Source organism: Haliotis cracherodii, unplaced genomic scaffold (assembly GCF_022045235.1).
Source record: "Haliotis cracherodii isolate W230 unplaced genomic scaffold, xgHalCrac1.p SCAF_12, whole genome shotgun sequence".
In the NCBI taxonomy this organism is placed as follows: Eukaryota; Metazoa; Mollusca; class Gastropoda; order Lepetellida; family Haliotidae; genus Haliotis; species Haliotis cracherodii.
In genome coordinates, this window is record NW_027266267.1 from 2,744,888 (window position 1) to 2,763,859 (window position 18,972).

Below are 18,972 nucleotides of genomic sequence, written 5' to 3' on the forward strand. Positions count from 1 at the left end.
TCCGATCCAGAACATGTCCTGTGGCTAGTTTATTCATCCCCACTTTGAAGTGTCCGATCCAGAACATGTCCTGTGGCTAGTTTATTCATCCCCACTGTGTAGTCCGCCCCAGAACATGTCCCGTGGCTAGATTATTCATCCTTTGTGTGGAGAGTCCGCCCCAGAACATGTCCCGTGGCTAGTGTATTCATCCCCACTGTGTAGTCCGCCCCAGAACATGTCCCGTGGCTAGATTATTCATCCTTTGTGTGGAGAGTCCGCTCCAGAACATGTCCCGTGGCTAGTTTATTCATCCCCACTGTGGAGAGTCGGTGTTGCTGATGATATCAGTCAGTTATTTAAAAGCCAACCTCATATAGCTGGACGACAGATGATTGCGGCGTAAAACAACCTGCAGGCGGTTCTCGATTTCAAAACTTTTATTTTTGACCGAAACATTTACATGCTAGCAGAAACGTTTTCTCCGGGAACTTGTTTGTTCAGGAAAAAATCGGAGTCATCTAGACAACCCTACTTGAGAAATTTCCGTCCTTAGCCTATCGAAAACAAGTGTAGAATTATAAATCATTAAGTAAATCCTCGTTTGGTGAGATCAATGTGTCACTTCACTTCACCTTTGGCTACACATGTTTTATTTATGTTTTCGTAACTTCCTGGCTGGGTTATTATAAATAGAGGCGTGTACCCAGCTGCCCACAGTAAGGATGAAGACCATGTTGTATCTACTGCTGACTCTCCTCCTGCCCGGGACCCTGGCGTCTTCAGGTGGCGCTGATCTCACCCTGACTGCGGGGGCTGGCGGGAGCGTCGTCGTCAACGCTGCAGTGGACAGGATCAGGTCCAACTGCATCCTCGGGGACGACCGTCTGTTCCTGCGACGTCTGGCCTACGTGGAGACAACAGACGGTGAAGATTCCAATACGTACAGACCTGGGTATGACGGCGGGCTTTGGCAGGTAAGGTAGTCCTATAACACTACAGTATGTTAAGGCTTGTTGTGTCAGTCCGTAAATAATAGCGACAAGAACATTTTCAGAATCAGCAGAGGTATCCGCTGAAAGCCGTCCTTGTACAAGTCCGACTGTATCATCAGACACTGCGCAGACACTGCACAGACACGGCACAGACACTGCGCAGACACTGCTCAGACACTGCGCAGACACTGCGCAGACACTGCACAGACACCGCACAGACACTGTGCAGACACTGCTCAGACACTGCACAGACACTGCACAGACACTGCTCAGACACTGCTCAGACACTGCACAGACACAGCTCAGACACTGCTCAGACACTACACAGACACTGCTCAGACACTGCTCAGATACCAAGGGTTGATTCGAAATGTTGTTGTATATGTATGGAGGTAATAATTTATTCAGATGGATACTGACATGTAGGTGTAGTGACATGCTGAGGTTTTGGGAGTTGGAATAGCTAGAATCTAGAATCTCGGATACTGGTTGAACAAACGTCCATGATGACGTGCTACCCTTGTCTAGAGTTATTTAGTTCTGTGCTCAATCTACCCATATAACTGCACACAGTGTGGTGATGGTAATGGGCTTAACGACGTGTATGTGTTACAACGCAGAGGAGATAAAAAACATAATAGTAACTACTTCTCGCATGAACATGTTCACTGATTGGAGTGTGTGTGTGTGTTGGTGTGTGTGTTGGTGTGTGTGTTGGTGTGTGTGTGTGCGCGCGCGCGCGCGTGTGTGTGTGTGTGTGTGTGTCTGTGTGTGTGTGTGTGTGTGTGGTGGATTTGGGTGTGGTGGGTGTGGGGGTGTTCAGGATGTGTGTTAGGGGTGAGGGGGCATGAGTTTTGGATGTGACGAGCAATGTACAATGAACACAGCTGCCACCACCATCAACTGCTGCAATATAGAAATAAAGTACAAACAGCAGCCTAGAATACTGTTCAAAGCGGCAATAAACCCAACTCACTCACTCACTCATATTTGACTTCATTGCTTCGCCCGTATCTTACATTATAACAGATAGACGAGGATAAGTTCTTGGAGACGACATCTTGCCCGTCCTCAATATCTACAGAATGTGACTTAATCAGCTCCAACTTCACCATCGACTGGCGCACCACATCCTGGTCAGACCTGAGGAAGCCTCTGTACTCCGGGCTGGCAGCGGCTCTCTACATAAAGAAGTATCACAGTGGCAGCCCTCCCGGTGACGTCACCAGTCAAGCCTCGTTCTGGGCCTCTAACCTCAGACCAGGAGCATCAAAGACTGACTTCATCACTAAAGCTGGAGCATTGAAAGGCATCGGTACGTGATAGTGAGTAAGTGAGTGAGTGAGTGGGCTGGTTTTAACGCCGCTTTTATCAGTATTCCAGTTATATCACGGCGTGTCAGCTTAATATGGGATGAAAACCCGAAGTGATGCAGGTATCAGACTTCGGTGAAACCCACGAGCACGGGTATGTAGCTGACAAACCTTGAAACATAATTGGGGCGAACCGGGACTTCTGGTTTGCCCAAGGGACGCAACTCTGCACAGCGAATCGCGGCGTCTTAGACGACTGGGCCACCCATGCCCCCCGGTACGTGATAGGGATACACTGATTGTCTGTGGGTGTGAGGGTTAAATGAGTGAATGAGCTGGTATTTAACGTCATATCGGCAATATTTCAGCCATATCGTGACGAGAAAGTGACGAGTCAGTTTGTGAATCCTTCATTAGTCACTATATTTTAAAATGTCTTTCAATTTCAGTTTTTTGCTTGGCGTTTTTAAATCATTCGATTGTAACATTGTTAGCCATAAATAAGACACACATAATTCATTTCAATCCAGACTGCAGCACCCAACTTGACCTCGCTTTCATTCTGGACGGTTCTGGGAGCGTCTCCTCAAGTGAATTCAGGCGCATGCTTGACTTCATCTCTGATATTGTCTCAGATTTAGACATCGCAGAAGATGAAGTAAAAGTTTCCACTGTTCAATATGCTTCAAGTGTTGAAGGCAGTATTCTCTTTGGAGACTTTACCACGAAGAACAATTTGCTAAACTCTATCAGTAACATCATAAAGAGTAACGGTGGCACCAACACAGCTGCAGCCATCCTCCACACTGCAAACGTCCTGTTCAGCCCAGCATCAGGTGCGCGGCCAAATGCCAAGCGTGTGGCGATCCTTCTCACTGACGGCTGGTCACAGAGTAAAACAGCTACTATCAGTGCTGCTACTAAAGCTAAAGAAGAGGGTATCACGATGATATCAGTTGGGATTGGAAGCATTGATGAGTCTGAGCTGAAGGCTGTAGCCACTCAACCTGATTGTACGCACGTCATCCTCCTCCAGGACTTCACTGAGATTGACAGTCTCCTGTACCAACTCAAGGACAGCTCCTGTGGGGGTAGGCCATCCTTTGTACTAAACTTCCAATCGGTTTCAATTTAATGCTGCCTTGAAGGAATACTGCAGGAGGTGTTCAATATAGACTGGACATACCTACAATGTACAGTTTATTTTATCTGTGTCAGTAACATATGCAGAATTGCCCAGCTGTTCTGAAAACGTTGTTCCAATGCTCCAACTGTTGTCGACAAGGACAGACATTTAATCAATTTCTTTCCAAGCTCCAACTGTTGTTGACAAGGACAGATATGTATTGACATTCTTACCCAGCTCCAACTGTTGTTGACAAGAACAGACATGTAATGCCCTTCTTTCCTAGCTCCAATTGTTGTTGACAAGGACAGACATTTAATCAATTTCTTTCCAAGCTCCAACTGTTGTTGATAAGGACAGACACTTAATGAGTTTCTTCCCCAGCTCCAACTGTTGTTGACAAGGACAGACATGTAATGCCTTTCTTCCCTAGCACCAACTGTTGTTGACAAGGACAGACACTTAAAGAGTTTCTTCCCCAGCTCCAACTGTTGTTGACAAGGACAGACATGTAATGACTTTCTTTCCCAGCTCCAACTGTTGTTGACAAGGACAGACATGTAATGCCTTTCTTCCCTAGCACCAACTGTTGTTGACAAGGACAGACACTTAAAGAGTTTCTTCCCCAGCTCCAACTGTTGTTGACAAGGACAGACATATAATGTCTTTCTTTCCTATCTCCAACTGTTGTTAAGTACAGACATATAATGATTTTCCTACTCAGCTAAAATTTCTTGACAAGGAGAAACCTTTAATGAAAAGCAAAAACATATAATGTCTTCTGTGCTCAGGACAGACATGCAATGACGTTCTTCCTCAGCTCCAACTGTTGTTGACAAGGACAGACATGTAATGCCTTTCTTCCCTAGCACCAACTGTTGTTGACAAGGACAGATACTTAAAAAGTTTCTTCCCCAGCTCCAACTGTTGTTGACAAGGACAGACATATAATGTCTTTCTTTCCTATCTCCAACTGTTGTTAAGTACAGACATATAATGATTTTCCTACTCAGCTAAAACGTTTCTTGACAAGGAGAAACCTTTAATGAAAAGCAAAAACATATAATGTCTTCTGTGCTCAGGACAGACATGCAATGACGTTCTTCCTCAGCTCCAAATGTTGTTGACAAGGACAAACATCTAATCACTTTCTTCCTCAGCTCCAACTGTTGTTGACAAGGACAAACATCTAATCACTTTCTTCCTCAGCTCCAACTGTTGTTGACAAGGACAAACATCTAATCACTTTCTTCCCCAGCTTCAACTGTTGTTGACAAGGACAAGCCCATAATGACGCCCCTGCCAGTAAATGTCACTGTGGACGACTCATTCGTCGTTGAGGATGATGACGACCCAGCTAGTCCAGACGGCGGTATTGATGACGTTGTTGTAAGTTATACAAAGCGTTCTACACACTTCACTGCTTATTTTACGATAACATACATTGTTACCTGAAACCATAAAGCGTTGATTTGGGATATAATCATGAGCAGTGTTACTTGCTTTTTTTGTATGAATAAGTCCAAGGGTCTTATTTATATTTGGCCACAAACTATTAAGTTTATCATTTTACTATTTAAATCACGTGTCATTTTCGTGAAAATAAAAATGTAACTTATAATAATCAAGTTTGGAAAGACAGATCCTGGAAGAAGTTCTGTGTGATTCACCTGCTTCTGAATGTCAGATACCTTCTTTAATTATTAAGGTTGGCGAGGTTATTTGTGGCACTCTGGACATGTACGCCTCCTACCACACACCTCGCCCCAGCCCCGCTTTCTACGACTCCAAGGATAGCGCTAGTGATGGAAAGCCAGGTGTTATATACTTCAACAAGGACATGAAGGGGAGATCACTCTACATCACTGTCATAGCGTCTCGGCTACCACTGACCATTGATCAAATGCCCTCATGCATCAACGCCAGTTTCAGTGTGGGGATCTCCCAGCTGCCATCAAGTACGTCACTTTATCAATGCGCAGCAGCTAAACATATCAACGTAAACCGAGTGATAACTTGACGCAAAGCGGTGAAAACAGATCTAGACGTTATCCTTCATATTGTGTTACTATTCATATCCCCTTGGTCACTGTGGGATTAAGATCGTAACGCCCCATTGTGTCTATTGGTATTTAGAGGAGGGTGTCATTTGTCGAGAGTCTAATAGAGTGAGAGTGACGCCTCAGTGTGTCTATTTAGAGGAGGGTGTCATCTGTCGAGAGTCTAATAGAGTGAGAGTGACGCCTCAGTGTGTCTATTTAGAGGAGGGTGTCATTTGTCGAGAGTCTAATAGAGTGAGAGTGACGCCTCAGTGTGTCTATTTAGAGGAGGGTGCCATCTGTCGAGAGTCTAATAGAGTGAGAGTGACGCCTTAGTGTGTCTATTTAGAGGAGGGTGTCATCTGTCGAGAGTCTAATAAAAGAAGAGTGACGCCTCAGTGTGTCTATTTAGAGGAGGGTGTCATCTGTCGAGAGTCTAATAGAGTGAGAGTGACGCCTCAGTGTGTCTATTTAGAGGAGGGTGCCATCTGTCGAGAGTCTAATAGAGTGAGAGTGACGCCTCAGTGTGTCTATTTAGAGGAGGGTGTCATCTGTCGAGAGTCTAATAGAGTGAGAGTGACGCCTCAGTGTGTCTATTTAGAGGAGGGTGTCATCTGTTTATAGTATAATAGAGTGAGAGTGACGCCTCAGTGTGTCTATTTAGAGGAGGGAGTAACACCTTTGTGTGTTTAGGGGTGGAGAACATCTGTAGAGAGTCTGTTTGTGTGTTTAGAGGTGGAGATCATCTGTAGAGATGGCCTGGGAGAGAGGGAGTAACATCTTTGTGTGATTAGAGGTGGAGATCATCTGTAGGGAGGGCCTGGTAGAGAGGGAGTAACATCTTTGTGTGTTGAGAGGTGGAGATCATCTGTAGAGAGTCTGTTTGTGTGTTGAGAGGTGGAGATCATCTGTAGAGAGTCTGTTTGTGTGTTGAGAGGTGGAGATCAACTGTAGAGAGTCTGTTTGTGTGTTGAGAGGTGGAGATCAACTGTAGAGAGTCTGTTTGTGTGTTAAGAGGTGGAGATCAACTGTAGAGAGTCTGTTTGTGTGTTAAGAGGTGGAGATGATCTGTAGAGAGTCTGTTTGTGTGTTTAGAGGTGGAGATCATCTGTAGAGATGGCCTGGTAGAGAGGGAGTAGCATCTTTGTGTGTTTAGAGGTGGAGATCATCTGTAGAGAGTCTGTTTGTGTGTTTAGAGGTGGAGATGATCTGTAGAGAGTCTGTTTGCGTGTTTAGAGGTGGAGATCAACTGTAGAGAGTATGTTTGTGTGTTTAGAGGTGGAGATCAACTGTAGAGAGTCTGTTTGTGTGTTTAGAGGTTGAGATCAACTGTAGAGAGTCTGTTTGTGTGTTAAGAGGTGGAGATCAACTGTAGAGAGTATGTTTGTGTGTTTAGAGGTGGAGATCATCTGTAGAGAGTCTGTTTGTGTGTTGAGAGGTGGAGATCAACTGTAGAGAGTCTGTTTGTGTGTTGAGAGGTGGAGATCATCTGTAGAGAGTCTGTTTGTGTGTTGAGAGGTGGAGATCATCTGTAGAGAGGGCCTGGTAGAGAGGGAGTAACACCTTTGTTTGTGTGTTTAGAGGTGGAGATCATCTGTAGAGAGGGCCTGGTAGAGCGAGAGTGTACAGAGGACGACTTGGAGGACAATGGCTTCAGCTGTGATGGTATGTACAGGACTGGTTGACGTGTGTATATCTAACTAGATGTTCGACTTCGTAAGCTAAACTATCAATATTTTGTTTCACAATTGAATTTTCAGAATGTATTTGGGAATTGTATTCAGGAACTTTATGCATCTATCATATTAGCAGACAGACATACAGTTGACATTAAGGTAGTATTACATATATGATTCCTTTTATTGTTCGGTATGGGCAGTCGGGTAGTCTAGTGGTTAAAGCGTTCGCTCGTCACGTCGAAGACCTGGGTTCGATTCCTGACATGGGTACAATGTGTATAGCCCATTTCTGGTGTCCCCCGCCGTGATATTGCTGGAATATTGCTAAAAGCGTCGTAAAACCATACTCACTCACTCACTCATTGTTCGGTAACAGATAAAGCAACGTGTGAAAAGTCTATGGATCTTTACGGAAACTTAGAGACATACTTTTCGCTAACGTTTGAATGATGACGTTCAGACTATTAAAACAGTGTCAGCCGTTACCTCTGTGGTAAATTGGCAGGCGTTGATTCAACCTGTCATACTGACCAGTTTGAACATTTATTATATATTTCTGCACCTAATTCGAGGCTGAAGTACTTTAAGTAAGTTATGTCTTTATACATTTAAGAGTTTAAAACTGTTGATGATAGAAGTATATTCGTGAATGTTTGAGTACGGTCATGACTTTTGAAAAGTGTCAGACAATTTTCAATTCAAGGCACTAATGATATATATTATAGGAGTTAATCTGACTGGGAGAAGAATTCGAACCTAGAATCATATAGAATACTTTTGCAATTCCCTACTTAAAGTAACATATATGACCAATTTTACAGAATCATCTAACGTCAGCAATCCCTGTTCCTCTGGCAACGTATGTGACCACGCCCATCCATCGGATACCACGAAGTTCATCCACTGTGACGTCAAAGGCAACATGTACGTCACCCAATGTCCCGGCAAAGCCCAATACAATCCTGACACAATCAGCTGTGGATCGGAGCCAGTAGAGGGTGGAGTATCATGTGACGTATATAACCCTTGCACACAGGAAAATATTGCCAATGGTAAGTTCTACTTCCCATACCCCTCCAACCCATCCAAGTACATCCAGTGTGATGCCTTCGGGAAGTCGTGGATCAGAGACTGCCCCAGTGGTCTGGTGTGGAACGCTGCACTCTACACGTGCTACTACAACACAGGATCAGTCCAGGAGCCTGCAGGGGAGCCGGTAAAGGAGCCTCCTGTCTATACCTCCATTGACCCCCCAGTAGCTGCTACAACCGACGCCAACCCTTGCAACAGCAACAACAACGGTCAAGTCTTCCCCCACGCGGACCCTACCAAGTACATCACGTGTGCACACAATGGCGTAGCCGTGGTTCAGTCGTGTGCTCCGCCCCTTGTGTTTGACGTCATCGTCAAGACATGCAACTGGGCTTAGTGTGCCAAACATTGATACATGTTTGAATAGTCATTTGTTACTATGGATATCACCATCAAAATAATGTATCTTTGTTCTTCACGTCCTTTGACGTGTCCATCTAATCATGAGAATATGCACCAGCTGTGTATGATAAAAACTGTATCATGAATAAATGTACATGCATTCTCCTCCTGTCTTTGTCTGCTTGGTGGAGCAGCAGTGGTGAACATAGGACAGTGCCACCACATAATGTACGCGTAGGACTTAACACCAGCAATATATTGAAGAAACACTGCTGTGGCTGGTGTAGCCAGGAATATGTAGTCGGTTTTATGTAACTAAGACCGTACTACAGTATATCCAACATCCACAAACAAACCACTACACACAAACCACTACACACAAACCACTACATACACACCACCACACAAAATCCACTACACACAAACCACCACACACAAACCACCACACACAAACCACTACACACAAACCACCACACACAAACCACTTCACACAAACCACCACACAAACCACTTCACACAAACCACTTCACACAAACCACTTCACACAAACCACTACACACAAACCACTACACACAAACCACTACACACAAACCACTACACACAAACCACTTCACACAAACCACTTCACACAAACCACTACACACAAACCACCACACACAAACCACTTCACACAAACCACTTCACACAAACCACTTCACACAAACCACTACACACAAACCACCACACACAAACCACTACACACAAACCACTACACACAAACCACTTCACACAAACCACCACACACAAACCACTTCACACAAACCACTTCACACAAACCACCACACACAAACCACTTCACACAAACCACCACACACAAACCACTTCACACAAACCACTTCACACAAACCACTACACACAAACCACCACACACAAACCACCACACACAAACCACTTCACACATACCACTACACACAAACCACCACACACAAACCACTTCACACAAACCACCACACACAAACCACTACACACAAACCACTTCACACAAACCACTTCACACAAACCACTACACACAAACCACTACACACAAACCACTTCACACAAACCACCACACACAAACCACTTCACACAAACCACTACACACAAACCACTACACACAAACCACTTCACACAAACCACCACACACAAACCACTTCACACAAACCACCACACAAACCACCACACACAAACCACTTCACACATACCACTTCACACAAACCACTACACACAAACCACTTCACACAAACCACCACACACAAACCACTTCACACAAACCACTACACACAAACCACCACACACAAACCACTTCACACAAACCACTACACACAAACCACTACACACAAACCACTTCACACAAACCACCACACACAAACCACTTCACACAAACCACTTCACACAAACCACCACACACAAACCACTACACACAAACCACCACACACAAACCACTTCACACAAACCACCACACACAAACCACTACACACAAACCACTTCACACAAACCACCACACACAAACCACTACACACAAACCACTTCACACAAACCACCACACACAAACCACTTCACACAAACCACCACACACAAACCACTACACACAAACCACTTCACACAAACCACTACACACAAACCACTTCACACAAACCACCACACACAAACCACTTCACACAAACCACTTCACACAAACCACCACACACAAACCACTTCACACAAACCCCTACACACAAACCACTTCACACAAACCACCACACACAAACCCCTACACACAAACCACTTCACACAAACCACTTCACACAAACCACCACACACAAACCACTTCACACAAACCACTTCACACAAACCACTTCACACAAACCACTACACACAAACCACCACACACAAACCACTTCACACAAACCACTTCACACAAACCACCACACACAAACCACTACACACAAACCACTTCACACAAACCACTTCACACAAACCACCACACACAAACCACCACACACAAACCACTTCACACATACCACTACACACAAACCCCTACACACAAACCATGACACAGAAACCACTACACACAAACCACTACACACAAACCACTACACACAAACCACTACACACAAACCATGACACAGAAACCACTACACACAAACCACTACACACAAACCACTTCACACATACCACTACACACAAACCACTACACACAAACCACTACGCACAAACCTCCACACACAAACCACTACACACAAACGAACACACACAAACCACTACAAACAAATACAGACATACAGAGGCGAGAGCAGAACTCGGTGATCATAAGGTAGATTCACCCTGCGGGGACAGTGGTCCAGCTCCCACATGGGCTAAGTCGGGGATGGTGAGCGATCCTCACATGAAAACTGGTACCAAAGGGATGAACATGCGTAAGACGAAATGTGTGAAAGCACATCTATTTTCTCATAAACATCAGCGTCAAACTTATCAAAAGTCATGAAACGAAACTATTCCGTGTAAATACGTGTTAGAGTTAGGAAATCGCGTTCAACAAATCGTGTTAAGAATTTAGTCACTCTTAGTAACACTTGACTGAGTGTACAGAATGGAACTCTTCTTAACGAACACACTTCTCTATATGTTTCTATGGTTCGCGTTTCTTTTGGCGGAGATTATATAATATAGGACACTTGTAAGCATGTATGAAGATTATAGTACCGTGAGAGATATGATCTTTGTGCTAGTTTCTCTCTGCAAATGTTTTGTTAAATGTTTTTCCCCTCTAGTCATAAAAGTATGTATGACATGTACAAGTGTGTACAAGCTATAAGTGCTACTGTATCTACTCCTGCAGAGGCCTGTCCTGATATACAACCACGATGATATATCAAGTCAGAGTTCAGTCACGTCACAAGCTATAAGTGCTACTCTGTCTACTTCGGCAGAGGCGCGTCCAAATATACAACCACGATGATATATCAAGTCATAGTTCAGTCACATCACAAGCTGGCAGTGCTACTGTATCTATTCCTGTAGAGGCTTGTCCTGATATTCAGCAACGATGATAAACTGAAGGACATCAGGATTGTCACCTCACATATTTTCAAAGCCACAACATAACAAAGCTATATCTTAACACTGATCGTTGCGTTTTAAAACCGTGGAATTTTACAACATGATCCCATAAACACTGACACATCCAGCTGAAGATATTCATTTTTTATCTACACGTTTTGCGAAGAAGGTTAACCGTCCATTATTCGATCACCAATCAAAATGTGCCGCAACTTTTAAAGTGATAGAAAAAGCACCTATCCAGTCAATAGCGGGTGTGTGCTCCCCCATCTTTGGTGGAGGCTCCGACACGGCGCCGAGCAGAGAAAGTCAGTCGTCTAATGGCGTACACATGGATCAGACTCCATTCTGCCTGAAATGCCTGTGCTGACACCACCCTTGTCTCGTTCTGGACGTGGCTGACGTTAGCTAATCTGTGGTCCCAGGTGGTCCCACAGATGTTCTATTGGAGGCATGTCGGGAGATTTTGACGACCAAGGAAGAAGGTTCACGTTGTTGGCGTTATCTAACTGGAATAACGTTGCGGGTGACGTTAAAGAAATGGCAGTACAGCTGGCGTTAACACTTCATTGATGTAGCGTGCAGCGGTAAGATTGTCACCAATTACAACCAGATCCGTCTTTATGTCTCCACAAATCCCACCCAGACCATCACACTGCCACCACGGTATGGTTCAGTTTCATGCATGCAACAACATGTCGTCCGTTCCCTTGGATCGATGCTCATGATTTCAATCACTGGGTTGTCTGGTCCAGACTCGATTATTTGAGCGCAGCGTTAAATAACAACTCAACCAACCAACCAACCCTGGCCGTCAATAAATACGCACCCTGCCAACTGCTTTGAAGAGTTGGAACCTGCACTCGCTAAACAATACTTTGCTCCAATCTTTCTGCTGCCATCGCTCGACATTTCTCGCCCACCGTATTCTCTGACGTCGCTGTTCACGCGTTAACGTCATGCCCTTGTAGGCTTTCAGAACATAGTGACGAAGGCGTTTTCTTGTGGAGGTGTTGTGGTGTTGTGGTGTTGTGGTGAGAAGGTATGAAAATAATATTGTATTGTGTGTGTTGGTGTTGTGGTGTGTTGGAATGATAATAATGTTGTATTGTGTAGTGGTGGTGTGGTGTTGTAGTGGTGTTGTGGTGTGGTGGTGTGGTGGTATGATAGTAATGTTGTATTGTGGTGTGGTGTTGTTGTGTAGTGGTATAATTGTAATGTGATGTTGTGGTGTGGTGGTGTGGTGGTATGATAGTAATGTGGTATTTTGTTGTGGTGGTGTTGTGGTGGTATGATGGTATGATACTAATGTTGTATTTTGGGGTGGTGTGGTGGTATTTTTGTGTGATGGTGTGGTGGTTTGGTGTTATTGGTATTGTTGTGGTGGTGTGGTCTTATTGGTATTGTGGTGTGGTGGTATTGCGGTGTGGTGGTATGACAGTAATGTTGTTTTTTGTTGTGGTGGTGGTGTGGTGTGGTTTTATGATAGTCATGTGGTATTGAGGTGTTGTTGTGGTGTGGTGGTATTGGTATTGTGGTGTGGTGTGGTGTCATGATAGTAATGTTGTATTGTTGTGTGAGGTTGTGGTGTTGTGGTGTGGTGGTGTGGTTGTATGATAGTAATGTTGTACTTTGTTGTGGTGTTGTGGTTGGTGTTATTGGTGTTGTGGTGTGGTGGTATGGTAGTAATGTTGTATTGTGTTGTGGTGGTTTGGGTATTCTGGTGTGGTGGTGTGGTGGTATGCTAGTAATATTGAACTGTGGTGTGGTGGTATTGGTATTGTGGTGTCGTGGTGTGGTGTTATGTTAGTAATATTGTATTGTGGTGTGGTGGTATGATAGTAAAGTGGTATTGTGGCGTAGTGGTGTGTTGGTATGGTAGTAATGTTGTATTCTGGTGTGGTGGTATTGGTATTGGTATTGAGGTGTGGTGTTATAATAGTAATATTGTATTGTGGTGTGGTGGTATTGGTATTGTGGTGTTGTGCTGTGGTGGTGTGGTGTTATTGGTATTGTGTTGGTGGTGTTGTGTTATTGGTATTGGTGGTGTGTTGGTATGATAGTAATGTTGTATTGTGGTGCGGTGGTATTGGTATTGGTATTGAGGTGTGGTGTTATGATAGTAATATTGTATTGTGGTGTGGTGGTATTGGTATTGTGGTGTTGTGCTGTGGTGGTGTGGTGTTATTGGTATTGTGTTGGTGGTGTTGTGTTATTGGTATTGTGGTGTGGTGTTATGATAGTAATATTGTATTGTGGTGTTGTGGTATTGGTATTGTGGTGTAGTGTTATTGGTATTGTGGTGTGGTGTTGTGGTGTGGATATGGGGTAGTAATGTTGTACTGTGGTGTGGTGTTGTGGTGTGGATATGGGGTAGTAATATTGTACTGTGGTGTGGTTGTATTGCTATTGTGGTGTGGTGGTGTGGTGTTATGATAGTAACATTGTATTTTGGTGTGGTGGTATTGGTATTATGGTGTTGTGATGATGTGTTGTTGTGTTGTAGTGTTATGGTGAGTAAGCTACCAGTAAACTATGGTACACGATAACGTGAGAATCACCTAAACATTTGGAAAGAGGAATACAGATAATGAAATGTTATATGTGGCGACTTTAATAGGAGAGCCTGCATGGAGTTAGACCACATCGGTCTGGATGCTATCACACATTCACCTGTTGATGAAACGGGTCAAGCATAACAGGAGAAGGTAGGTCAGGGCAACGCAGGAACAAATATATCGTAATGAAAGGTTATGAAAAGGCCTGTTTCGAACTGTGTAAACATATGACCCCCAACGAAGACCGGAGTATGCACGTCACACACCTGACGTCACTGCCGTTGGACATACCGTCAGTAGAGGACCTGTATCGAGGAGACTGTGGCAACATGGTATTTGTGCCTCCAGACCTACTCCAGAATGGCCTTGACACCTCACCAGTGACGTCACAGATTGAGGAGGGCCGTCAGCTAATTGCTTGATCGAATAACGGATAACCTTTACCATGCCTATGCTTATGTTGGAATGATAATAATGCTGTATTGTGGTGTGGTGGTGTGGTGGTATGGTGGTATGGTGGTATGATAATAATGTTGTATTGTGTTGTGGTGGTGTGGTGGTATGATCAGATAGCAGACAACCTACACCATCCTGGTGCTAATGTTGGAATGATAATAATGTTGTATTGTGGTGTGGTGGCATGATCGAATACCGGACAACCTGCACCATCCTTATGCTTATGTTGGAATTATAATAATGTTGTATTGCGGTGTGGTGGTATGATCGAATAACGGACAACCTGCACCTCCTTATGCTCATGCCTCTACAGCTTTATGTCATCAACTAACCAATGAATAATGTTGACGCAAAATTATGCATTTAGCAATACTGTCTTGCCTCTTCTATCGATGTTCGCCATATTTTACTTCGTGTAGTTTCTTTTCCGCGAGAGTGTGCATCTCAGTCTTTTTGTAGTCCTGGCCGATACGGGTACTATATCAAAACCCAGGCACGTTCATATGTTTATGTATACCTGCCTATTTGCTGCAAGTGAGATATGTTGAAAAATAGATGTGATCCAGGAAGTGGGGCCCATTTATTGTTCTAAATTAGTTTCTAGTTTCAAGTTTCCGTTGGTTGAAACAGATTCACATATAGGTTGTGAAGTAGCAAGAGGCGGTCGGGCGGCCCAGTGGTTAATGCGTTCGCTTGTCAAGCCGAGACCCGGGTTCGATTCCTCACTGGGGTACAACGTGTGAAGCCCACTTCTGGTGTCCCCCGCCAAGGTACTGCTGCATCATTGCTAAAAGCGGCGTAAAACCTCACTCACTCACTCACTCACTCACTCACTCACTCACTCACTCACTCACTCACTCACTCACTCACCATTTGTCCATTCCGTTTATTTAACTTGTGAAACTGTAGAAGCAAGGGCAGTCAAGGGGAAATAACTCTATGGGACATACACAACAACGCACTGGTCGACACTGCCATTTTATTCCATTCAGTAAGTGACACGTGCCGGTACAGTGCGACCGCTAGCCATAGTTGCAACGCTTGATGCTGACGTCAAACTTGAGTGACGGAGGACACGACATCACCACCTCCGTACCGTGGTTGCAGAGGATGTACTTAGTTTCGTCAGCGTGGGGGAGTAGTGCGCCGTTGTTGTTGCCGCTGCAGCCAGTGGAGACAGGGGTGACTTGGGAGATGGAGGGGGTGGAGGTTCCAAGGGCGGGTGGTTTCTGGGTGGTTTGACCAGTCAAGCCAGATTGGCCAGTACACGATCTCCTGGCGTCATTCCATACTGTGCCACTGGGACAATCCCTCATCCACAGTTTCCCAAATGCATCACACTGGATGTACCTGGACGGGTTTGGCGGGTAGGGGAAGTCGAATCGATGCTTGGCAATATTTGCAGGAGTGCATGGATTGGTGACATTGCAGGAGATCCCTCCCTCGACTGGTTCCGACCCACAGCTGATTGTGTCAGGGTTGTATTGGGCTTTGCCGGGACATTGTGTGACGTACATGTTGCCCTTCAGGTCGCACCGGATGAACTTGGTGGAGTCAGAGGTGTGGGCGTGGTCACAGGCGTTGCCAGGGGAACAAGGGTTGGTAACATTGTAGAATGTATCTGAAACACATAAACTCTTGTAAATATCCTTTCTACACAGACAAGAAGAATTGTTAACGATATCATGTGATTGAGTTACACACTGCTTTATATACTGAGTTATATACTGAGTTATATACTGAGTTATATACTGAATTATATACTGAGTTATATAACTGAGTTACATACTGAGTTATATACTGAGTTACATACTGAGTTATATAATGAGTTGTATACTGAGTTATATACTGAGTTACATACTGAGTTATATACTGAGTTATATACTGAGTTATATACTGAGTTACATACTGAGTTATATACTGAGTTACATACTGAGTTATACACTGAGTTATATACTGAGTTATATACTGAGTTATATACTGAGTTACATACTGAGTTATATACTAAGTTATATACTGAATTATACACTGAGTTATATACTGAGTTATTTACTGATACATGTACTGATTTATATACTGAGTTGTATACTGAGTTATATTTTGAGTTATACACTGAGTTGTATACTGAGTTTTATACATAGTTATATTTTGAGTTATACACTGAGTTATATACTGTTATATACTGAGTGATATATTGAGTTATATACTGAGTTATTTACTGAGTTATATATTGAGTTATATACTGAGTTATAGTCTGAGTTGTGTACTGAGTTATGTACTGATTATTATACTGAGTTATATATTGAGTTATATTTTGAGTTATACACTGAGTTATATATTGAGTTATGTATTGAGTTATGTATTGATTTATATACTATGTTATATATTGAGTTATGTACTGAGTCATGTACTGATTTATATACTGAGTTATATATTGAGTTATGTTTTTAGTTATATACTGAGTTATATATTGTTTTTATATTGAGTTATATACTGAGTTATGTGAAGATATATCACTCAAATGAGAGCCGAAACAAAGTCATAAGAATCAACATAATAATTATGAGCAAATACTACATGAGCTGATTGCTTAAGAGAAATGTGAGTCATATGTACCACCCGCTACAGGTTAGATGATTTGTGTAAACGTCCAAAATGTAATAAAAACACACCATCACAGTTGTATCCGTTGTCCTCCAAGTCCTTCTTGGAGCACGGCCTTTCCTGCCCGCCTTCCTTACAGATTATCTCGGTCTCTGCAGGGACAAGACATGTGGCGAAATATTACTATAAGGGTAACGCTATTTCTAAGGGCATTATCATTTGCAGAAGCCCGAGGTCTTCCATTAACGGTCCGACGAAATAGGGTAGTTGAAAAGACCGAGGGCTTCTGCACCTGATAATGCCCTGAAAAATAGCGTTACACTTATTACAGCTAAATTGATGACATATAGACACTTATCCCTCTGTCAAACAATAAAGAATGCCTACAACGTTGGTAGAAGTGATTATATCTTTAAAAAAATATCTTATTCGATGTGTCAAATCAGGTTACTCCCCCAACTCAGGAGCTGATAACATTTTGTAAAATCCAAATATCCCGTCGTTCATTTCGGACTGATGGTTTATATAAAATATCTAGATTTGGTGGAGAAGAGCTTGTCCCTTTGGTCCGAGACTAACGGACTAGTGTCTTTGTCTAACGCTGAAGATGACCCACTTGTTGGTTGCTGGGAAATCCGCACGCTGAAACTGGCGTTGACACACGAAGCCAACTGGGCAACTGATACAGACAACCGAGTTCCAAAGACAGTAATGTACAGTTGTCTCCCCTTCATCGTCGTGTTGAAGAAGATGACGCCAGGTTTGCCATCACTTGCAGTCTCTTTGACGTCATAGTAGGCGGGGCCTGGACGACGAATGGTGTAGGAAGCGTACATTTTGAGAGTGCCACACACCACCTCGCCCACCTGTGCAGTAACAATAAGGGCGAGTTACTAGGGGCACGAGGAAACATAGATTATGTTAACCCAGGAGAACGAAACAGTACTGACAGTTTGCAGAATATGACCTGGGTGAAACTAGACCATGAACAAGACAGATACTGAAGAACAGGACTATCAAACTTAACTACGAAATCATCGTCAACACTTGATGTGTTTGTAGACAATAATTTCCATCACCCGTCAATACATTGGGCCACTTTGGTGTAGTCCCTTAACCAACGACTCAAGCGATGAGGGTGCTTATCACCGCTGACGTCATTGCTGCAACTTCACATCGTTCACAACATTGACCACAGCCTTGGGTTTAGAAAGAGTTTTGAATCTCCTGATAAACGACCACATTTGTTTATCGGTCTGAAAATTTACATTCTTCGGAATTACACAGCAGAGTAGTGAAGGATGATAAGATGTATGCTCTGACGATGGCATCAGATTAGGCATTGAAGAACCGACTTCCGGCTGATTTCTAACTGTACAAACTGTACGGGAACAGTCTACAGTCGCTGCTACTTACAACTGCTTTTTCTTTGCCTGGGACGGGTGTTGTGGTGTTATCGTCCTTAAATTCAAATGCGTCCTCCACAGTCGTGTTCACCGGAAGTGTTGTGTTGATGGTCGTGTTCTTCTCCACTGCAGTCAGGGCTGAGGAAACCAATGACAATTACACATTGAGTGTTTGCAATGTCTTAGGTCTGTCGTTTCACAATATGAACTAAACGGAATCATGCTGTCAGACACCACTTTCCCCTCATCATTTTTGGAATATTGGCTTATTGCTAGCATAGTTATATATATATAGCTTTTGTTAGATTTTGTTAATACACTGT

General features: G+C 43.6%; 2 protein-coding genes across 2 annotated transcripts in view; one reads left to right on the top strand and one right to left on the bottom strand.

The window, feature by feature from the left end:
- Positions 1–704: 704 nt before the first annotated feature.
- Positions 705–8,560, top strand: LOC139458071 (uncharacterized). Its single transcript, XM_071239379.1, has 8 exons — positions 705–956; positions 2,004–2,289; positions 2,818–3,378; positions 4,672–4,802; positions 5,122–5,371; positions 7,034–7,117; positions 7,953–8,323; positions 8,354–8,560. The coding sequence occupies exons 1-8, from the start codon at positions 705–707 to the stop codon at positions 8,558–8,560; spliced, it is 2,142 nt and encodes a 713-aa protein (XP_071095480.1).
- Positions 8,561–15,611: 7,051 nt separating this feature from the next.
- Positions 15,612–18,972, bottom strand: part of LOC139458116 (uncharacterized) — a 50,271-nt gene continuing 46,910 nt past the window's right edge. Inside the window, exons 5-8 of the mRNA XM_071239424.1 lie at positions 18,660–18,787; positions 17,860–18,109; positions 17,312–17,395; positions 15,612–16,260 (exon numbers count right to left, since the gene is read on the bottom strand). Coding sequence (XP_071095525.1) covers positions 15,662–16,260; positions 17,312–17,395; positions 17,860–18,109; positions 18,660–18,787 — 1,061 coding nt within the window. The 3' untranslated portion in view covers positions 15,612–15,661. The remainder of the gene's footprint in view (positions 16,261–17,311; positions 17,396–17,859; positions 18,110–18,659; positions 18,788–18,972) is intronic.